The 21,003-nt window shown below is 56.2% G+C and overlaps 7 protein-coding genes across 7 annotated transcripts; 3 read left to right on the top strand and 4 right to left on the bottom strand.

The window, feature by feature from the left end:
- The first annotated feature begins 121 nt into the window (after positions 1 to 121).
- On the top strand, positions 122 to 1,372 carry B0T26DRAFT_862104 (uncharacterized protein). The gene is made up of 3 exons (XM_060447764.1): positions 122 to 426; positions 488 to 880; positions 1,023 to 1,372. The coding sequence occupies exons 1-3, from the start codon at positions 370 to 372 to the stop codon at positions 1,230 to 1,232; spliced, it is 660 nt and encodes a 219-aa protein (XP_060291232.1). The 5' UTR covers positions 122 to 369; the 3' UTR covers positions 1,233 to 1,372.
- A 1,710-nt stretch (positions 1,373 to 3,082) lies between these two features.
- Positions 3,083 to 3,370, bottom strand: B0T26DRAFT_655676 (uncharacterized protein; the record flags this gene model as incomplete). Its single annotated transcript, XM_060438642.1, has 1 exon — positions 3,083 to 3,370. A coding segment is annotated over one exon (288 nt), but the record flags the coding sequence as incomplete, so codon positions are not given.
- A 4,692-nt stretch (positions 3,371 to 8,062) lies between these two features.
- Positions 8,063 to 10,509, bottom strand: B0T26DRAFT_837041 (major facilitator superfamily domain-containing protein). Its single transcript, XM_060447523.1, has 4 exons — positions 9,891 to 10,509; positions 9,430 to 9,816; positions 8,744 to 9,367; positions 8,063 to 8,698 (listed from the first exon to the last, which is right to left on the bottom strand). The coding sequence occupies exons 1-4, from the start codon at positions 10,131 to 10,133 to the stop codon at positions 8,252 to 8,254; spliced, it is 1,701 nt and encodes a 566-aa protein (XP_060291230.1). The 5' UTR covers positions 10,134 to 10,509; the 3' UTR covers positions 8,063 to 8,251.
- A 1,408-nt stretch (positions 10,510 to 11,917) lies between these two features.
- On the top strand, positions 11,918 to 12,715 carry B0T26DRAFT_656985 (uncharacterized protein; the record flags this gene model as incomplete). The annotated part of the gene is made up of 1 exon (XM_060438747.1): positions 11,918 to 12,715. The coding sequence occupies one exon, from the start codon at positions 11,918 to 11,920 to the stop codon at positions 12,713 to 12,715; it is 798 nt and encodes a 265-aa protein (XP_060291229.1).
- Positions 12,716 to 12,720: 5 nt separating this feature from the next.
- On the bottom strand, positions 12,721 to 15,639 carry B0T26DRAFT_725554 (uncharacterized protein). The gene is made up of 4 exons (XM_060442774.1): positions 15,183 to 15,639; positions 14,894 to 15,094; positions 13,792 to 14,830; positions 12,721 to 13,719 (listed from the first exon to the last, which is right to left on the bottom strand). The coding sequence occupies exons 1-4, from the start codon at positions 15,199 to 15,201 to the stop codon at positions 12,969 to 12,971; spliced, it is 2,010 nt and encodes a 669-aa protein (XP_060291228.1). The 5' UTR covers positions 15,202 to 15,639; the 3' UTR covers positions 12,721 to 12,968.
- A 359-nt stretch (positions 15,640 to 15,998) lies between these two features.
- B0T26DRAFT_656556 (uncharacterized protein) lies at positions 15,999 to 17,533 on the top strand (the record flags this gene model as incomplete). The annotated part of the gene is made up of 2 exons (XM_060438716.1): positions 15,999 to 16,105; positions 16,294 to 17,533. Coding segments are annotated over 2 exons (1,347 nt in total), but the record flags the coding sequence as incomplete, so codon positions are not given.
- A 580-nt stretch (positions 17,534 to 18,113) lies between these two features.
- On the bottom strand, positions 18,114 to 20,662 carry B0T26DRAFT_755662 (uncharacterized protein; the record flags this gene model as incomplete). Its single annotated transcript, XM_060445990.1, has 4 exons — positions 18,114 to 18,943; positions 19,026 to 19,312; positions 19,427 to 20,224; positions 20,376 to 20,662. The coding sequence occupies 4 exons, from the start codon at positions 20,660 to 20,662 to the stop codon at positions 18,114 to 18,116; spliced, it is 2,202 nt and encodes a 733-aa protein (XP_060291226.1).
- Between the last annotated feature and the right edge of the window lie 341 nt (positions 20,663 to 21,003).

Below are 21,003 nucleotides of genomic sequence, written 5' to 3'. Positions count from 1 at the left end.
AAGGTTGTGTACCGTGCCGCACACTAGCAATTCGGAGCCCGGGGTCGGAGACAGTAACGTCATAAAAGCCAGGCTGGGTGCTGCGGAAGGAGCTCCGCGCTGCTTATGTGAAACACAACCCGGCGAGGAGAACCAACACCAACAACCCAACGTCGACGCCCAGGCCACCAACACCAAGAGACAGCATCAATGTTTACCCAACTCATTAAAGACACGCAAAATTCCTTGTTCATTTCTGTGATTTCAAGAATTCACATCTCTCGCTTCACATTCCCTGTTTTTGTCTGTCTGGCCTCTTTGTGTCGCTAACGGCATACTGTGTACAATCCAACTGCGCACCCAAAACAACCAACCAAAACATCCCCCAACATGTCAGACACAACCAACAACGACGACTTCATCCACGTCGTCGTCACCGCCGGCGGAGTAACTTTCTCGCCCCCCTTCCACAATCTCCACCCGATCTAACACTCCCCTCTAATCACAGCCATACCTCGAATGGGACTTCAACACATCAGCCATGATCCGCGACGCGCTGCCAGCGGCCATCACCCGCCCCGGCGCGGAACCGATCAAGATCACCAAGCACCCGGACAACGTGCAGTGCAGCTACGGGCCGTGCACGCAGCTCATCGAGAGCGTGTGGAACCACCCGAACAACAAAAAAGTCGACCTGGCCGTGCACATCGGCATGAATCCGCCATTCCCAGGGTTTTACTTCGAGACGCGCGCGCGCCGCGACGGTTTCGCCGCCCTCGGCCACGACGGCCTGCCGTTCCCCAAGGAGCTGACTGCGCCGGGCGGCCAGTGGGCGGATCTTCCGGCGGAGCTGCGCCCCGGGTTCGATATGCTGCGCGTCAGGGGCGAGGTCGTCGCGCGCGTTCCGGTGAGTTGGTTTCTCATCGGTTCATTGTTCCTGTCCTTCTCTTGCTCTCCTTCTGTTCGTGCTTGCTCTCGACCCTTGGATACATGCTGGAAGATCGATCAATTCGGCTGCATTCTAATTGGATTGGATCTTGTAGGGCGCCCAAATCACTGTCTCGGACGACGCCGGCCTGTATTTTTGCGAGTTCCAGCTGCTGACCTCGCTGGCGGCCGTCCGCGATCGCCCGGAGCGCGGACACGCCGTCTTTCTGCACGTGCCCGAGGACAAGTCGGAGAAAGACATCAGCCTTGGCAGAGATGTGGCCGTCGAGTTCATTACTGCGCTTGCAAATGATATAGGGCATTGAGGGGTGATTTTGCGAGCTGCAGAGATTTTATCTATCGCTTTTTTCGATTTACCGTCAGGGAAAAGACCCTGCCATGGTTACCTACAAATGTCACCATATCTAATGACGTTGTTTGTATACGAGCGAAAGCTAAAAAGCCAGTTAATGTACACAGCTATGGGGACTTGGGCCATGACATTTGGCTAATTTGCGTACAAAATAGGGCCTTGGAGTTGCTATTTGCAAGTTGCCCTTATTTTGAGGCGCTTGGTAACCAAGAAATCGTCAAAATGGAAAACACCACGGCAAACGCGTTTTCAAGGCTTCAACCCTCGTTAGCCCGGGCGGCCGGGTGGCTGGGCTGGCACATGGAAGCACATGCGCGGTAGGATAGTATTTCACGATTTTACCGGCCGAAAATAAGCCCCGAGTATCTCAACTGCCAGCAGCTGGCAAGGGCCCCCGAGGGGGTACGCTGATTTTCGGATGGGGCACCCAGATCAAAGCTTATAACTATGCTGTGGGTCCGTGGCAGGGTGGCAGGTAGGCACGACCAGGTGCGCCAACCTTATTTCTTCAAGCAAAGTGTCATCCAGTCTCTATACCAGCAGTTCCTTCCAATAATCCAATTGTCATGCCCACTAGCCAGTAATTAATTAGAAATAAATTTAGGATCCTTATCGGGATACACATCCCCATGCCAGTAACTTGTACCACCTTGATTCATACATGGAGACCTGGATTGGGATGAAGGGTTTTATCTACAACTCATATGTTTCCTGTCGGCACTAGAACAAGGCGACGTGTGAATCGACTCTATAAGGCAGACATTTTCTCGTCTAATTTTAGCTTCCAACCTAGAATTGTCTTTCCACCCCCCCAATCCGTGGCTAGAATCGCCATCAAAAGACCCCTCCAGTCAAAGATGCCAATGCTTGCACACTAAAAACAAACGTCTATCGAAAGGCTGCCTATCCGGATAGTCAAAAACGTCTGCTCAGAATTTAGCCCAACTCATTAAGGCCTAGTCCTAGACAAATACCGAAAGCAAAAGCCCCGTCTTCATTACGTAAATGCAAGAATATTTCTCATCTAGGCCTAATTCTAGACTAATATAAAAAGGCGAAGCCCTATCTCCGCCGATTAAATGCCCAGATTATTCTCATTAAGGCCTTTTCCTAGACCAAAACCAGAATCGAAGCCCTATCCCTATTAAGAGACGCCTCAGTATTTCTCATTAGCGCCTGTGGGAAGCCTGTTTACCATCGCTATATCGTCCGCGAAGAGCATTCTAAGTCTGGGTGGGTGTTGGGAGAAATTCTCTTCCAACCACAGATTTCCCAGAGTCTTTGCTGTCTTCGCCATCGCAGTCTTGATGTTCTCGCGGCCCGGCGCGCCCGCACCGACGCCAAGAAGCGGTGGCAAAACGGCTGCGGAGGGTGACGAGGCACGACGCTCAAAGTCGATCGTCATTATGCGGCCCGTCTCCGAATTCCACGGCATGTTGGGCGACTGAACGAGAGCCCATTCAGGCGTCTCCCCACCCAGCCCATCCAGAGAAGCACCCCCATCAGCAGCAGCCGACACGTCGACGCGGGTCCCGACCCAGGCAAGGCGCATCATGTAGACGATCCTGACCTTGAAGCCGTAGTAGTACGTGCGCCCGATCTCGCGCAGGTCGACGGGATGGGTTTTGGAAGGGGTTTCCGTCCCACTATGAGTATCTTGGTGCAGTTCGACATCGGGCACTTGTCGTCGAGCGCCTCGCCCTAGTCCGAAGCCGCTTGATGGCTTGGTGGCGCTTCTCCTGATTGCCCCGGGGCATTGTCCTGGCGAGCCGAGAGCCATAAGTGTAAAGACTAGGATCTGGCTTACAGCTGAACAGTAGGGATACTGGTTGGGTGTACTTCAGCCTCTGACTTGGGCTCGGCGAGGTGGTAGAGCAAAGTCATTGGATGACGGTCCCAGCCGATCTTGAGAAAAAGCATTCCATCTCCGGTTGTGATGAAGCCCAGATCTACGCCGGCTTCTACTATGTGTTGAAATGTTTCAATGACAGAAGCTGCTACCGCCTTGTCGGCAACGTGTTGTAGGGTGGCCTCGGAGTCTTCCTTCGGTGGAGGGCTTGAGCGGGTGACAACTTCCTTGTGGATGTCCAATTTGCGCAGCCCCCTGCGGAGCTGCTGCAAGGTCAATCCATACGGTGCCTTGTACTTGAAGATGTAGGCGATGGTCCGTGTCGAAGAAGTGTCGTCATATTTGTAGACGCAATCTCGCTCTAGTCTAGACGGGTGGTGGTATTCAAGTAAGGGTTGAAAGTTGCGAGCCGTTCCGCAAGCTCGTCCGAGTCGTCATTTATCGGGGCTGGGGTTTCGAACCTAATCCTGCCACGCATATCGAATTCTAGCCTGACACTCTCCTCGGCTGCGAGGCGGTCGAGTATGGATATCAGCGGCTGGTTGATGGCGTAAGTTAGGTGGGGGGGTAAGCGAACACTACTGATTTAGAACATTCTGTATAAGCAGGAGTCCCAACTAACCCTCCAACAAAAGAAAGGGTGATCTTTTTATTTACAAAACTTCAATACAATCTTTGATATCCTCTGAATCATCCGCTTCTTCCGCATCTTCTAAAACCTCTGCTGCACGCCCTACAGCTCTCTGGGCCTCACGAATAGTCTGAATATTCGCAAAGGTGGTATTTGGATCTTCTTCAACCTTCTTCTTCTTTCTGGCTCTTATTGATTCGAGAGTGTGTTCTAGACCTTCAATCTTTCGCTTCCTAATAGCCAGTTCAAAGGCCTGTTCATCCAAAGCCTTACCAATCTTTCTGAGGAAGAGCTTATCCGCTGGCATTGCTTTGATGATGCGTGCGAACTTCTTTGCCTGCTCAACGTAATCACGTGCCTTTCTAGGAGTCCTCCACTGCACCCGATCGTCTCCATAATCCTCCAGGATTGGCATACGGAGTGTGCGAACCTCTGGGGTAACTATAGTAGTTCTTAAGGGGCGTGAAGTATTAGAATTCTTGAGGAGGAGTGGGCTTCTTAGCGGTTTGTTGACATTCAAGGGCCAAAGGCCTGATGCCTTCCATCCTGACTTAGCATTACTCTTAGTAATTGCCTCTGTGCGTGAAATCTGGTAGCATTCCAGAAACGCACGTTTTCCGGCTACAGAAGAGTCGTCAAAGGCGTTAGCAAGAAGGTCCTCAAGCCGTCTGCGATAAAGTCGTTTTAGGGGGCCAAATATGGCCAAATCTAGGGGTTGGAGGACATGGGAAGTATGGGGAGGCAGATAAATAATGTGAATATTGTTTGTGAATGCCTCCCACATATAATCGGCAGTTGTGTGGCTGCCATGGCCATCAATAATAAGGAGTCGTTTCTCAGAGGAGTTTGCTGGCTTGGTGAGAGGAATGAACACATTTTTTAGCCATTTGAGGCTTGTCTCATCGGTAGTCCATCCTTTCTCAGTTGCTGTAAAGAACCAATCCTGAAATGGCTTCATATCCAAAGGAAACCATAGTTGTTGAACGCTTTTCCCCTTAAAAATGACCAAAGGAGGAAGGCAACAGCCAGCTGCTGAGATGCATTCGACAAAAGTGGTCCAAGTGCGGGTTCCAGGCTGTTTTTTTTGAAGCGCCTTAAAGGCACGGCTTCCAATGACAAGGCCGTTGGTTCCTCTGCCTTCCATAATACCAGATTCGTCCTTGTTCCAGCGATTCTCTGGCTTAATCGCCTTGATAGCTGGTGTTTGGAAATGGTTGAACCAAGGTCGAATTGTTGACTCTGTAGCGCAGTTGACGCGGACCGAATCGACTCTCTTGGCCCTCTGAGTCTTCAAAATTCGATTGCGGTTAAGAAAGGCACGGCACCACCCCTTTCCAAGTGGTAAGGAGTCCCCCCTTTCAGCTAGAATACGGCGTGCAAGCTCCCTGATCTGTGCATGTGTAGGGGGCAATCCTAAATCTTGTTGAAGAAGAATCCATTCGACTAAACGATCCTCTTGGGTCTGTGTAAGCCTTTGCTCATCTTGATGAGCAACATTTCGAGGTAGGGAGCCATGTAGACGGCCATAAGGGGTGGAGGGTGGAACGTTCCATTTTCGCGCGACTTTGCGTAATCGATGTGTTCTGACGGCTTCCTCGCAAGCCTTGCGGAGGTCTTCTTCTGTATATGAAACCATTGTCAAGAGAAGAATAAAACGAATTGAAGATGAAGAGAATTGGAAAAGAATTGGTTGAGTTATGGGCTTTTTATATAAGAGGGTTGGTTGTGTTCCTCGCTTATCTAGAATGTTCTGGATCAGTGGCGTTCGCTTACTCCCCCACCTAACTTACATCTAGATTCTGTCAAGAGTTTTCTCGATGACCACTTTGGTTTGTGCAACCCTGTCGCCCAAGACATGCAGGAAATACTGGGGCTCAAAGGCCCGAATTTCCTTAGGGAACGTTGAAAAGAGGACATTAAAGGTATGCGTCTGTTCGTCGTGGAAGCCTTCCCAGGGCGAGAGGACTGGCGGGCATAATTGGCGTTGGCCACACAGGCGTTGTTAAGTTATTGGCCGTCGTGATCGCGGGCTTGGTAAAGACTTGCTCATGACAAGCCCGGAGATACTCTTTCAGACTTGTGGGCCGAGCTCGTTCCTCTTTGGCCTGGATGGCCGCCTGGCTTGCCTTGCGCTTCTCCTTTGATGCCTTGATCGCTGTTAGTAATTCCTTCCGCTCCTCCATGACGGTTACCTTTTCGTCGTCGTTCGTATATGTGATGGGTAGTTGAGCTTGCTCTTCCGGTGACGATATTGAGGTGGAGTTCTGGGCCTGGTAGGTGCTGGAATTAGTTAAGTTAGATACAGTACGAGACGCAAGGCACCAAGGTTATTACTGGTAGCCTGGACGTGTTTCTATTTTTTTTTGGTCTCCCCTAATTATTCCCGGTGGTTGAGAGGTTGTATTTGAGCTGGCGGGGATGCTCGGCCGCAGCCTGCGCTATCCCCGTTCGCCATTTCGTATGCTGCCAAATCCCACGCCTTGCCGATGGGACACGAGACTTCTCTCGCCCACGAAGATGGTTCTAGCCTCTATCAAGTGTCTTCAGCATGAAAAGCTCCCAGTAGCGTTATAGGGCCATTCGGGATAGAAACCTGGATCAAAGACTGCCCGAAGATTGATAGCCTGAAGGTAGACGGCGTGAACCAAGCCCTTGACGTACGCCTCGACTTGCTTGGCGAGCTCGACACCCTTGTAAGACGGTGTGATGAGCACATCTTAAAACACAACAAACTCGCACGGAACGCTATACGACTCCACCTGAAAATCTTATGCGGCGAGTTGGATTTGGTTATAAAGGTTGGTGACGATGACATGCCTCCATCTTGCTTACGATCCCAGCACATATGGAGAGAATCGCGAGTTGAACTTAATGGGAGCCTACTTCGACAAAATTAAGGCAAACGTAGTTAGAAGCACGTCCTCGACATTCGCAGAATCTCTGACAGAATTCGACGAGCGGATGTGCAGTTTACTGGGCCCTTCGAGGCGGAAGGCATGTGGCTGACGCTGGTGCTCTGGATGCTGTGCTGGCCGGCGCTGCATAACTTCCACCCGAGCGACGTGCAACTGTCCAAAAGCGATCTCATGGGCACCCATCTACCGTTTACCAGTATACATTAGCTAATAAGTAGAGAAAAAGAATTGAAACGAATTGATTACAAACCTAGCCCGCAATTAACCTAGCCCGCAATCCTACATCTCTATTTGCCCCTAGACAATTATTTGAAGGGTGAAAAAGAAACATAACAGAAACATAACAGGTCTAGTACGCATAAAAACCATGGGATGCAGCATAACCCCATCTGACGTGACATGTGGAGAAGAGAAGAAACGAAGGATGAAGGAGCAGCAAGTGACAGGGATTTCCATCTGATAAAGCAAGGCCAGTGCTAATTAGTTAGCGCCGGGAAGGATTCCCCCGCACCCTAACCAACCTCAACGCTCCGCGCCATCTGATAAAAAGTCTAGGCATGGAAAGCTTGTCGCGTGTGCGTCACGCGTGCTAGCGTCGTCTGGAAGAGGGCCTATGACCATCTCCCTCTGACCAACCAGAATGCAGCCCGTCATCTGATAAAAGGTCTAGGCAGCGGGTGGGGCAAAGGATCACCGCCGTTTAACCAATTATAGCACGACGCGCCATCCGATAAAAAGTCTCGGCAAAGGGGTGGGGGCTAGCGCGGGAAAAGGTTCTTTCGTTTAACCAACCAGCGCGTAGTCCGCCATCTGATAAAAAAGTCTAGGCACTTCTAGGCAGGAACGAGTGGGGCCGAGACACGGAGGAGTGCAAGGTTCTCTTTCGGGATGGCCGAGGGCGGATCTAAGAATTGAGCCGTGGTCGGCCGGCTTGGCAAGTTCCAGGCTTTCGGCCGACAAAACAACAGGCAACAGCATGCAGGCAACAGCGTGCAGGGAGTTGACTGTGAAGACATGGAGAACGGGACATGCGAAATTTGTTCTCTCCCTTACTTAGCGTTATTATGTTAACGTGACTCGGCGGTTTGAAGTGCGCGGATTCCAATGTAATCACAGTAAGGCTGGGATCGGCGGTGAAAGGGCCGTCACGGACAGGATTTGCTTGTTTCTTTTTTCTCTTGATGTTTCGCCTCTTGTGTCGTGATGGTTAGGTAACTTGGTTTCACGAATCATGACTAGCCCTTTGCCAAAGAGCTGCGTTTTTGCGCCGTCAAAGGGGACCGCCTTTAACAAAGCGGAAGGCAATATGAATGAGCAGGTAATTACAGAGAACAACAACTGTATCGACATGTACATATTTGAACTTGGAACTGGACTCTCCATAAGACGAAGTATAAGACGACGTATATTTTTTTATATGGCTAAATCATCGGAAAAATAATTCAGCTATTTCAACCATGTGCTGTGTTGTCCCAAATCCGGACCTCAACCTAACAGAATCCCGTATTTTTGCCCAATTACATCCTGAAGAAAACCAACCTTTAACACCCACCCCTGATAGTGCGTGCACACGACCATCACAAGCTCGCAACGCCGTGCTCGCCGTCCTTGCGGCCAATGGCGCGCAGCCTGGGGCCCCAGACCCACAGCACCAGTGGAATGGGGAAGGCGAGGACGATCCAGAGGAAGCCGAGTAGGCTGTTACCCCAGCCGTAGCCCAGGGCGTCGTACAGCTTGGGGGCGAAGATGGGAAAGACGAAGGCGAGCGTATACATGGGGAGGCGGGTGGCGGCGCCGGCGGACGCCGCGTGGTCGCCGAACTCGTCGAGTTGGTACGCCATCAGCGACTGGCTGAGCAGGAAGCTGCCCGCGTTGAACACGAGCACCCCGGCGTCCACCACGGCCCAGTGCACGACGCCCTCGGCCGCCCAGCCGTACCAGAACAGCCCCGCCGCCATCAAGATCATGCCCGGCACGAAGTTGGGCAGCCGGAACTCGGGCTGGCCGCCCACGGCTGCGAGCTGCTCGGGCGTCGGAGCCGGCTCGCCGCTGCTGCGAGCGGCCTGCACGACGCGCCGCCGCTCGCGCCCCACCAGCTTCTTGTACGTCCAGTCCATCAGGTAGCCGCCGCTCTGGGTGGCGGCGATGCAGCCAATGGTGATGGAAATGTAGTGCAGCGAGGCCACCAGTTTGGTCTGGCCGTATCTGTGGATCCAAAGCGTAGCTAGCGTAGACAGCATGATGCTGTAGACGCCAAAGTCAAAGGCAATAATGGTGCACACGATCTGAATGATGGGCCGGTGCACGAGCATGCGGATCGGCCGCATGAGGTTGGTGCCGAGCAGCGCCAGGTAGCCCGAGGGTAGGGCGAGGCGCGGCCGGCGCCACGAGGGGCCGAGGCGCGACGCCGTCGACGCAGGTCCACCAGCCTGTGCGCTCTCTGCCGCCTCCTTCAGCCGGCGCAGCAGCACGGGCGTGTACGACTCGGGCACGACGGCCAGCACCACGAGCGTCAGCACGGCGCTGAAGACGCACACGATCCAGAACGTCCACTGCCAGCGCACGTACTGCGTGGCGACGCCGCCGACCACGGGGCCGAGCGACGGGCCCAGGTATGGTAGTACCTGCGCGATGGCGATGGACATGCCGCGGTCCTCGGCGCGGAACATGTCGGCCATGATGGGGCCCGTGAGCTGGGTGCACAGCGTGAGCATATACCCGCGCAAGTACACAAGAACCGACGCAGAGAACATACCGTAACGCCAGCACTAGCCCCAGCGCCCGCCAAGAAGCGGCCGACAATCATCAGCGCCGTCGAGTTGCCAACGGGACACAAGGCGTTCCAAAACACAAAAAACAGCTGCGCCGCGAGCCAGACGTGCTTGCGGCCGTGCATCTCGGCGACGCCGGCTACCAAAAATGGGCCGAGCCCGAGACCCAGAAAGTACGTCGACAGCACGAGCTGCGCGGCGGCCTCGCCGACGCCCAGGTCCGCCATGATGTCGTCCAGCGACGCCGCGATCATGCTCGCCGACATGATGGCCACCAGCTGCCCCACCGAGATGAGGATGCCGATGCACACTTTGCGGGATGTGCGCCAGTTGTACGGGTCGCGCGGGTCGGACGGGCTGGACCATGTTGCCTGTTTGCGTTGGAGATGTGGTTGTCAGCTGGTGCATGAGAGGGGTGTTTCAGGGGTTAGGCGGGAGGGCGTACGCCGTAGCGGTCCTTGAGCTGCTGCAGCCGCGCGAGCTGGACGGCGCTGGTCGACAAGATTGTCGTGGTGGCGTCGCTGCCGCAGCTGCTGGTTCTCGTCCCGGCGGTGGTGTCGTCTGTGGTTGGGACGTCCTTCTCTCCGAGGCCGGTGGTGAGCTTCTCAGCGGCAAGGTCGATGGTTGTATTGACAGTTGTGGGGTGGGCATCGGCGCCCTTGGTGGGGGTAGGGGTTGAGACGGCCATTGTCTTTGTAGGGTTGTGTCGTGTTGACTGAGTTGGAGACGGAGCTTGTCTAGAGTTAGGTAAACTTGGCTCTTATACAGAACATGTCGATGATGATCAAAGTCGTATTTAACTCCGAGGACCTGAATGTGTTGTCCGTTCGGCCCCCGAGCTCAATGCGACGCAGTGACTCACGGCTCCGGATATGCCTTTTCTCGATGCCACTGTTGTTGGTCAGTGTTGGTCTCAGGGAACAAGATGTTCCTGCATACGAGTCGGGGTGTCAAGGCCGTCGTGGTATGTGATCGACAGACCGGGGTGCGCGTTATCAGATGGGATTTTCTTGCGGCTGTCGTTGGGCCTGGCCATCGCTAGTCTCGTTTTGTGCGTACATGGACGCCCAGCAAGGATAAGTCCGTATGGAGTCGATCCTACGGCACGTCAGCCGGGTCCGCTTTCGGCGTTGCACGCCACGCCATTCCGGCACATCGATTCCCACGCTAAGTAGAGCGTGACTCAAGCTGCGGCGCAGTTGCTAAAACCGGAAGGTGTCTGCAGACGCCTGGACTGGATTCGCACTAGCGTGTCCAAGACGTTGTTCACGACATTGAATTATTGTTCCGTTTGGCAGGCTCGCAGGCTACAGCGTGTTCCGGCCAAGATTTTGAAGAGCTGTGCTTGGACAGAATTTCTGAAATTATTTCTTGTTGTAGAGCGGTCTGACGTTCTTGAGATTTAAAAACAATAAAGCGCAAAAGGGTGCGATGGTCAATATTTTCTTGTTGCGTCTGGTATGACCCAGAACAGAATTTTGTCTGAAGTTGTGCACTTGCTCGTTCAATCAAGCCATCAACCGTTCGACCACTATCAACCGTTTAGTCACTATCAACCGTTCAACCACTATCAACCGTTCAACCACTATCAACCGTTCGTTCAACCACTATCAACCGTTCAACCACTCTCAACCGTTCAACCACTCTCAACCGTTCAACCAATGTTTCTTCAGATCAGATATCCAATTGAGCTTGGTAAAGAACCCGTGAGAATGCCGATTGCAGGTTATCCCAGACACCCATGCCCCCTGTCTCCGTATTCAGACCATATTTCCACTGCAATGCTTTAGGTTTTTGTTTACCATGCCTGCCGCATGCAACAAGTGGGAGGTGCTGCTTCAAGTTGCTCTTAGAAGAATCACCATGACTTTCGTGATGACGTGTAGAACAATAAAATTCAATCGAAGACACGCCAATTACCCCGAGCTCATGCAATACCGAGATGATGTTCTGCCCATCACGTTTACCGCCTCTGGGGTGGACTATGGATAGCCACAGAGCATTTAATGAGCACTCTACCATGCTGCAACGCAATTATACCAACTGAAGATGCACCTCCTCACTTGGCGTGCCCTTGGCGGAGGCTGAGGGGAGCCGGCTGGACAGGATTCGGCAGCCTCATTCTGCCAGTCGACGGCAGTTGGCCCGTGGCTCGACCAACCATGTAACCAGCACTGTCTCCCACATTGATAGCTGCCAATCACGACGCGGTGATTCGTGGGTGGAATTGCCGCTCTCGGCGACATGACGGCTAAAGTTTCGGCGGGTCGGTCGAGCCAGCTCCGCAACTGCAAATGTCTTGAGCCGGGAAAATTGGCCAGCACCATGGCCGAGGCCCCTCACTTGCACGCGCCGGCCCGTGCCTACAAATGGGGAGGCGTGGGCCTCGACGCCCGCAGTGCTGAGCTGGCGTCGAGTCTCGACCTTGACCTTACGATCCCGACGACGACGACGACGCGCGAACCAGAAGCCATGTATTCGACCGTCCTCCTCGCGGTTGCAGGCCTCGCCTCGCAGGCCACGGCCGACTGCACGCGGGCGACACTGCAGGATATCACAGCGGGATATCTGGCCGCACTAGCCGCCGGGAAGCCGACGGGCATCTCGGCGCTGCCCTCGGGCACGGTGGCGTACGTGGAGAACAACGCCGAGACGGACATCAGCAAGGGCGTGCTGTCGCAGGGCATCAAGATCGACTTCAACCGCACCATCTACGACACGACGCAGTGCGCGTCGTACACGGAAGTCGTGGCGACTTCCAAGCACGCGTACGTCATCGGCGCGCGGCTGGCCGTGACGGACGGCAAGATCACAAAGATCGACACCAACGTGTGCGACGACGGCGACTGGCTGTTCAACGCGGCCGGGTCGCTCAAGTACAACCAGCAGGAGGCGTGGGATGTGATCCCCGAGGCCAAGCGCGACTCGCGCGACGTCATCAAGGCCGCCGGCGACGCCTACATCGACGCCTGGGGCGACTCCAAGGTCAACCCGCCCTTCAGCAAGCAGTGCGCGCGCCTCGAGGGCGGCTCCTACCTGACGGGCAACTGCAAGCTCAACTTCCCGCCGCCCTTCAACATCTCGCGCCGCCTGTACACCATCGACGAGCAGTACGGCGCCGTCGACGTCTTCCACAACTTCCCCTTCCTCGACAAGGCCATCGCCCGCGACCCCGGCACCGAGACCAACAACTTCTTCCGCGTCGAGGCCGGCCAGATCAAGTACATCCACGAGAACACCGTGTGCTCCAAGAAGAGCTGCGCCAAGTAGTTCTCTTGGGGGGGGGGATCAAAAGCACAGGGGTGTTCTTTTCTCTGATTTTTGAGGGTATCGTACGTACAAATGCAGGCAGAGTTACTTGAATACAAAGACACAGAGAGCGCAAACGGAAAATAATCATGTTATAAACTTTAAGAGGGAGAGTTAAAAATCCAAACCGTTGAATCTCGCCGCCGCTCTGACAAACACTGCGAAGGTGGGCAACAATACCCAAATAATTAATTGCTGGACAGGGCGCCGCCAGTCACAGAAACTTGGTGCCAAAGTTCTTGGTGGCGTACTCCTCAAACGTGAAGGCATCAAACTTGCCGCCGGTGCCGTACAAGATGCCGCCGTCGCCCCAGACGGCGGCAAAGGATTTTGGGTTCGCGAGGTTGAGGGCCATGGCCTTGATGCGCTGGCCGGGGCGCTTCTTGCCGAAGCCCGAGTTGATCTTATTGGCAAGCTCGCCGTCGTTGCCGCCGTAGTGGCCCTTGAGGTCAAAGTACTTCTCGCCGTTCTTGAGCTGCACGACCCAGGCGTCGTCCATGCCCAGCCACACGGCCTTGATGTCCGAGAGGTACTGCCACCACCACCGCTCGTTTAGGTCCGCCGCCACGCTGCGCACGTAGTTGTTGGCGTTGGTGGCCAGGAAGAAGTGCCCGTTGGCCCCCAGCGACACGTACCGTGGGCACCCCGACTCGGTCTGGTCCTTGCCGCTGGCTCCCTGCCGGTGGTTGGCCAGCCACCGCGCGAGCTCCGGGTAGTCGGGTAGGAACGACACGTCCTTGCAGTGGCCGTCCTGGTGGTAGTGGCAGTAGTACGAGTCCGACGTCCCGAGCGCAAACGCCCGGATGCCCCCGCTGTACCCCATGAGCGACAGGGCCTTGAGGCGCAGCGCGTCTGCCTTGACGCGCAGTGTCTCCAGCTTGCCGTTCAGCTCCCGGCTGTCGTGCTCGGCCGTGTCGTCAAAGTCTCGGTTGCCCAGCCGGAGCTTCACCTTGGGAGGCAGGTTGCTGGCGATTAACCAGTCAGTCCATTGATTAAATCATTGTCGACGCCGCAGGACAGGAGAGAGAGAGACACACCTTTTATTCACCGTCGGGCCGCAGAAAAAGTACGAGTCGTCGACCAGGGTGATGGACCGGCACTCGTGGATGAGGTTCTTTCCGGGGTGCGAGCGGACCAGCGGCCTGGCCGACTGGTCGCCGTCGCGGATGGCCTGCAGCTCTCGGAGTTGCACTTTTTGATCCTCGTAGAGCTTCAGCATCTGCTTCTCGTTTTCGTTCTTGAGCTTTTGCTGCTGCTCCAGCAGCATCTTGTCGTTCTCGTCCTTGAGGTCCTTGAGACGCTGCTGTTGCTCCAGCAGCATCTCCTGCCTCTTCTCGTCGGCCTGCCTGCGGAGCTCCTCCAGGCTGAACTGGAGCATCTCGCGCTGCTTCTGGAGGTCCTTGGCCTTGGCCTCGGACTTTTTGCGCTCCTCCTCCAGCACCTGGGCGAGATGCTCGTCGCGCTGTCGGAGCGCCTCCTCCCTGTCGGCCTTTTGCCGGGCCGCCTCTTCCTTCCACTTGTCTCTCTCCTTGGCGAGCTCGCTGTCGAGCGTCCTGCCGGCGTCCGTCTGGTCCAGGTGGCGGTCCTTGCGCACCATCTCGTCCTGGATCGTTAGCTCGACCTTCTTCTCGTTGAGGAACTTGGTCACGAGCGCCCGGGCCGAGTGGCGGTTGTTGTAGTGCCGCTCGACGCGCGACTTGTTCTTGACCATGAAGCCCCAGAAGTCGTCCGTGTCGATCAGCTCCTTCTCGCGCGCGGCGCCCTCGGCAGCCGTGACCCTCTCCCACATGGTGGTGACTAGGATGACGTTCTTGAGAGCCTCATTGCCGCAGAGCTTCTTAAACATCAAGAGGTTCCGCTTGGCCGACCCGGCCATGCGCGTGTCGGTGATGCGATGCATGTACAGGATGCCGCTCAGCTTGACGTCGTTCTTGAGCGAGTCGGACAGCCAGACGGCAATCTGCTTGAGCACGTTGGCATCGTCCCGGTTGGTGTCGTCGAAGCCGGGCGTGTCGATCAGGTAGACATTGACGTCCTTGCTGTACTTGTATATGTGGGGCGTCACCAGCTGCGTGCCTGCGACGGGAACACGTTCAGAGTCTGAGACCAGCGGACAGGAATTACTGCATCACTGCTTACACCCTTGGAGGCCGTGTCCAATCTTGACCGGAGCGCCTGCGTTGGCAAGCATGGAGATGAAGGTGCTCTTTCCTGAACCCGTCACGCCCATGACGGCAATGAAGATGTCGCTCTTGCGGGCCTCAAAGCCACTGCGGAACACTGTCTGGTCGAGCGGAGCGCCGGCCTCGTCGTTCCACGTGCTGGGCATGCCCATCACCACTGGCGAGTGATTAGCATGTTTTCTATCTTTTCTTAACTGTCATCTGAGTCCTCTCCTTCGTTTCTGTTAATTATGGACACAACTCACCAGCACCGTTTTGATCCATGGCTTTACACACAGAGCTCGTTGTCGGCTAATTAATTAATTGGATAAGAGATGACAAGAATTGGTTGATGTCAGCAAACACAGAAGCGTTCCAGTATTAGGTTACGGACTAGGTACTCGGGGTGGCATCTATTCCCCTTTTCTTTCCAGCGTTGGGGTGATCGGGCTCCAGCGCGAAATGCGGCGACGCTAGAATAGGCAGTGTGGTCTCATGCGGGCAGTGTGGTCTCATGCGGGCGCCAAGACTATTTCTGCGGAGCCACCACCAAGCCGGTGGCACTGGCTGTAATTCTCGGTGCTGAAAACGCCACCATGCAGCGCAGCTGACGCGGAGGAGCGAGGGCCGCCAGCTCTCGCTCGCAAACGCCAAAAGTCGACACACACACACACACACACACACACACCTACACACCATATCCAGAATGAGTCAGGTGCTAGGTTGCCTCCCTCATATGCGACTGCAAAACTTACGTTTGTCTCCTATTGACATGAGACTATGAGGCTGAGAGAGGGGTACGTACCATGGAATGATGCCCAGTGCACAGCACAAAAATGGACGACCCCGCCCCCTCCCCCTCCCTCTCCCCCAATCAAAAATCACCTGACGAATTTTGAAACTGCAGTGTTTCCAACAATTCGAGTCGGGAGAAAAGAGCATTCATTTTCCGTGTGGCTGCTGGCGACACGTGCAGAGAAAATGGAGGAAGAAGATTTCACAACCATATCGCAAGTCCACCTCCTATTAAATGTCAACATCTTTCCCCCAGTAGGTAATTACTGACACGAGCATCCACACACAGTTCGCACGATGTGGTCATCGCCGTCATGGGCGCGACGGGGTGCGGGAAAAGCACCTTTGTCTCCACGCTGGTCGGGCACGAGGTCGGCATCGGCCACGGGCTCAAGTCGAGTAAGTTCACGGACGCGACGAACGACGGCTGCAAACCCCCCAAATTTCCGAGGCAGACAGACAAAACCCAACACCCCAAAAAAAAAAAAAAAACTGCGCCGCACTCTAACACGACAGCAATTAAACATTTCCAGTGACGGCGATGCCCATGGCGTATTCGTTCACGCAGCCCGACGGTACGAGAGCCTGGCTGATCGACACGCCGGGGTTTAACGACACGACGCTCGGTGATGCCGAGGTGCTGCGCAGCATCGCGTTCCTGCTGGCGCGCACGTACGAGGTCGGCGTGCGGCTGGCGGGCATCGTGTATCTGCACCGCATCACCGACGTGCGGGTCGGCGGATCGGGCAAGCGCATGATGCAGCTGATCCGTGACATGTGCGGAGCCGAAGCGTTCCCGCGGCTCGTGCTAGCCACGACCATGTGGCAGGAGCTCGGCAGCAACGACCCGGCCGCGTTCGACCTGGCGGTGCAGCACGAGATGGAGCTGCGGCGCACCGACGAGTTCTGGGGCGCCATGTGCCGCGGCGGCAGCCGGCTGGCGCGGTGGGACGGCAGCCGGGCGTCGGCCATGGCCATGGTAGACCGGCTTCAAGACCTGCAGGCGGAGCAAGGCCCGATGGCGTTGCAGATCCAGCGCGAGATGGTAGGGCAGCGGCTGGACCTTGCCGACACTGCGGCGGGCAGGACGGTCGGCGCCAAGGCTGCTGCGCTCGCCGACAGGTTCCGCGCCGAGATGGCCGAGGCCGACCGCCAGTTCCAGGAAGAAGACGAGGGACGCCGAAACACGCAGGCTCTTACCGTGAGCGCCGTCAGGGCTGAGTGTGAGCGGCAGGTGGCTGAGGCGGAGAAGGCGCGCGACGCGCTGCAAGTCGACTACGACGAGCTGCTGCGCCAAAAAGTGGCCGAGTGCGACGAGGTGTTGCAAAAAATTGACCGCGAGGCCACAACGGTGCAGGCAGCCGTGCAGGAAAGGGAGCGCGAGAGCGCGGCATTCGTCCGCGAGGAGCCCCAGTTCGAGGAGCTGTTCCAGACCGAGCTCGAGTACAACGAAGCACGGCTGAAGAAGCTAGATCAAGAGATTGCCGAGCTCCGGTCGACTGGGCTGCAGGAAGACCTGGAGAAGGCCCTCGAGGAGCACCGGCGGGTCGACGAGTGCTACCGGGAGTTCCTGGCGCAGTTCAAGGCTAGGCAGGTGGCGCAGCGCGTCCGAGACGGCGAGCTGGCGTCGCTGCGGGAAGAGGGCACGAGACTGAAAAAGCTGCAGGTGGCCTTGAAAGGATTCGGGGTCCTCGCGGGCATCGGGCTTATTGTAGCCGGTGCCGTGACGGGCATCGTGCCCTTGATATCGAGTGGCGGTTCGCTGACCATCGGTGCCGCGCGATCAATGCGGCGTGATTTTGCCAACAGTCGGCCGGCCTAGTAGATTTTCACCGCTATCAACATGAGCTAAAGAGATATTGTGCAAGTTACTGAAGTTCAAGCTGGTTCTTGTATCGACTGTAAGGCGGCTACAGCATCATCTGAGCTACCTAGTTAACTACCTCGGCAAAAAGCTAGGTGAAGCAGAGGCACCGAGAAGCAGACTACGAGACGAGGCTGTTTTCATCCCGCCTTTTCGCGAGCTTAGGTAACCAAATAGAGGGAAGCAGAAATAGGAGACTAAGACTGAAGCAGGAAGATAGCAAATGCCCTCGGCAGGCGAATTTCAGAAGCAACAACAGCAATGCCACGTTCGACGTGAACGAAGCGGAAGAACAAAAATGAATAACGAAACGAGAAAATCGAGCAAAAAGCAGCGATTTTGGCCGTCTCGCGACGGAAGAGCATTCGGGGCTTTAAAGTTAAATACAACATCACGAGAGGAAAAACTAGAAACCATCTTAACAACAGCCATAAATAATGAGATTCCGCTTCCATCCCCGTACACAGAAATCACGACCACGGATTTCATAGTGAAAGAGAGGGCACTTGGGGAAAAAGAAAGAAACAAACAAAAACCCTCACTCTCCCGGCCCGGGTCCAAAGTTCTGCGCCTCGCCGGAGTGATAAAAGTCGGACGTCGGCATGCCGTAGTTCTGCGGCGCGAGGTGGGCGAACGGCACGGGCTGGCCGTGAGCGTGGGGGGGCGCGCCCCACGAGCCGGCGGGCGTGTGCGGCGAGGGCTGCGGCGGCGGTGGCGGCGGTGGTTGAAACATGTAGCTGTAGAAGAAGCTGCCGCTGGGGTCGTCGGGGTGGGGGTGGTGGTGGGCCTGGTGGATGCCGGCGAAGCTGGGCATGTGGGCTCGTACGCTGGGCACGACGACGGGGGACCCCATCGTCGGCGGCGCGGCCATGGACGACATGGACGCCATGCCGTGGTAGCCGGTTGGGTTCAACGTATATGCGTTTTGCTGCTGCTGCTGTTGCTGCGGTGTTGGGGGTTGGGGCGGTCGTCGACTGATGATATTGTTGTTGTTTGGTACGCCGCCGCCGCCGCCGGTGCCAATGACGGATGTGGCGGCCGTTGTTGCTGTGAGCTGGTGAGAGGCTGTTGTGGCGGGGGCCGAAAGCAGCGTCGAGGAGCCGCCGTCGGCCAGCGACCGGCGGTGCTGGCTCTCGCTCGACGACGTCGTGTCGGGCGACAGCTTGCCGTGCAGGCTGATGTATGCCTTGAACGTCTGCTTGACCACATTTTCGAGGCGGTCCCGAAACATTTGGGCGTTCTCGGGGAAATCAATGTCGCCCTGCTGGTGCTTGTGGTCAAGAATGTTGATGAACAGCTTGGCAAAGTCCTCGCCGTCGCGCGATGGGGACGAGGATGCTGCTCCGTACGGAGCCCCAATGTCGTGCCCTGTTCACTTTGCGTCAGTCCCGAAGTAACTTCCGGCTCGCTTTCATAATCATAGCACAAGCTTTAGGAGAGGTTCACTCACATGGGCTTTTAGGCCGCTCGACGCCCGGGAAAACGACATCCCAGATCTCGAACCACTTCTCGACGCGGTGGATCTCCTGGTTCTTTTTGCGGTTCTGCTTGTCGAGCGCGGCCCACTGCGCCTCGCTGATGCCCTCCTTTTTCGAGCTGTCCTCGAGCTTTGAGCATGAGACGTCCATGGTGCGGTGCTCGCCGAGCTTGTTCAGGCACACGGCGCGGTCCGTCCCGGGAAACACTTCGTAGCAGCGCTCGCACTGTATAGGTGAGTGCACCCGCTTAAGGTGTTCCCTGTGATTTTACAGCCGGTTAATATTACCGCCCTAATACCCGACATCTGGAGAGCAAAAGGGCGGGATTCGTGATTTTCTACTGGTAACAATCAGGGGAAGGAGAGCTGCTCACTTTAGCCGCTGGACGGACTTGAAACCGGGGCCCATACACGCCCGGTACCGGTGCTTCTTCCCATTTCCCGAGTTGCCATGCTGAATTCCGTACTTGACGGGGTCTCGCTTGTGGAAGGGACACGCCAGCAGCCACTGCGGCTCCTCGCCGTCGTCGGGGCTATTGGCTGCCGGACCTACGCCGCTACCGCGGTTGTTGTTATTATCCTCGTCATCACGGTCATCGCCGTCATCACCACCGCCACCCCCGTTGTCGCCATCGGAGCTCGTACGGCGGCGCTTCCTGGACGCGCGTGACGACGACCCCTGGCCCGGTGACGTGTCCGTGTATACCGTTTTCCCGCCCTCGCCCGGGGATCCGTCCGAATTACCGCCCACGCCGTGCTGGGTTGTCGTGGTACACTGCCAGGACTCCACTTTGCTCTTCAGGGCCAGGCTGACATCCCGGTGCAGCAGAGGTATCAGGAAAGCAGCCAGCGCCAGGTCTCCGTCGACGGCCGAGATGACGGCAGACTCGAGATTTCCGTTCTGGCCGCTCCACTCATTGTCTTCGTCACCATCTTCCTCTTCCTCTTCAATGTCGCTCTCTCCCGCGGTTCCGCACTCGCTGTCGCTCGAATCCGAGTCGGCATGCTCGTAGCACGCCGGCGGCGGCTCGGCTGCGTCGCGTGCAGACACGGCGTTTCTCAGCGAACTCGGTCTGCTTGCCGATCTCGCGCCCGGGAGACCCCTGGCTGACCGCGCAAAGAAATTGGCCGCCGTGGGCGGGGGATCCCTGGCTGGCACCCATTTGGGGACCCTGACTCGACCCATATTAGAATTTGAGGGATTGATTTCCACGCCAAAGCTCCAATACGCAACCAATTGAGTTCTTTTCCGAAGGCAGCACAAAACAAGCAGAATCAAGTTTTCTGCAGCTTGTGCAGCGGGGAGAGAGGGATTGGCCTTACTCGTCGTCCCATTTACTGTTCCCACACCGCTCCGAGTCCTCGTCGCCCGGATAGCCGCATTCTGGCGTTCGCACGGCCGACGTTGCCCAGCTGCTAGTGGTCGAGGCGGCGTAATGGTTTGAGCTCTCGGACGGGGTCGTGGCAGGGCTCGGGGACCGCGACGCTGCCGCCGACGTGGCAACGCCCTTCCAGTTTGTCACACGCAGGTCATGGTACGTAGGACTAGACCACGGGGCGTGCGAGGCTGCCTCGACGTCCTGTACTGCTGCTGAGGGGGGCTGAGGCATGTTGACGACGGCGCCGGCAACGACAACAGCCCTTCAATGGGGCAGGCCACTCGTGTCCCTTGGCTCAAAAGGGTCCTGTCCTAGCAACGGCGGGTGGCGGCCCTTATGAGCCCTTCAGTTGTGGTGGGCCTCTCCAAGGGGCCCTCGGCTGCGTCGACCGGATGCTAGGGCTTCATGTGCTTGTCTCCCACTTGCGAGCCGACGCAACTGCGATGGTAGCATGGCCAGCCATTGGATCAACAGAGCTGTCGACGCCTTGACTCTGCTTTTGGCACGGCTCAATGGCCGACGAGATTGGCTGGTGAAGCGGTCCCTTGCGGGTGCTGCAGCTTTCCATTGGC

This window comes from Lasiosphaeria miniovina (genome assembly GCF_030549165.1).
Source record: "Lasiosphaeria miniovina strain SMH2392-1A chromosome Unknown B0T26scaffold_7, whole genome shotgun sequence".
NCBI lineage: Eukaryota > Fungi > Ascomycota > Sordariomycetes > Sordariales > Lasiosphaeriaceae > Lasiosphaeria > Lasiosphaeria miniovina.
This window is presented reverse-complemented; position numbering and strand designations above follow the sequence as displayed.

Coding starts and splice junctions, on each gene's coding strand:
- B0T26DRAFT_862104 (XM_060447764.1), top strand. CDS start 370: ATGTCAGACACAACCAACAACGACGACTTCATCCACGTCGTCGTCACC. Junction 427..487: donor TCGTCGTCACCGCCGGCGGA/GTAACTTTCTCG, acceptor CTCTAATCACAG/CCATACCTCGAATGGGACTT. Junction 881..1,022: donor GGGGCGAGGTCGTCGCGCGC/GTTCCGGTGAGT, acceptor TGGATCTTGTAG/GGCGCCCAAATCACTGTCTC.
- B0T26DRAFT_837041 (XM_060447523.1), bottom strand. CDS start 10,133: ATGGCCGTCTCAACCCCTACCCCCACCAAGGGCGCCGATGCCCACCCC. Junction 9,368..9,429: donor GGGCTAGTGCTGGCGTTACG/GTATGTTCTCTG, acceptor CTGTGCACCCAG/CTCACGGGCCCCATCATGGC. Junction 8,699..8,743: donor GGCGCGAGCGGCGGCGCGTC/GTGCAGGCCGCT, acceptor CCGACGCCCGAG/CAGCTCGCAGCCGTGGGCGG.
- B0T26DRAFT_725554 (XM_060442774.1), bottom strand. Junction 14,831..14,893: donor TGGACACGGCCTCCAAGGGT/GTAAGCAGTGAT, acceptor TTCCCGTCGCAG/GCACGCAGCTGGTGACGCCC. Junction 13,720..13,791: donor GGCCCGACGGTGAATAAAAG/GTGTGTCTCTCT, acceptor GTTAATCGCCAG/CAACCTGCCTCCCAAGGTGA.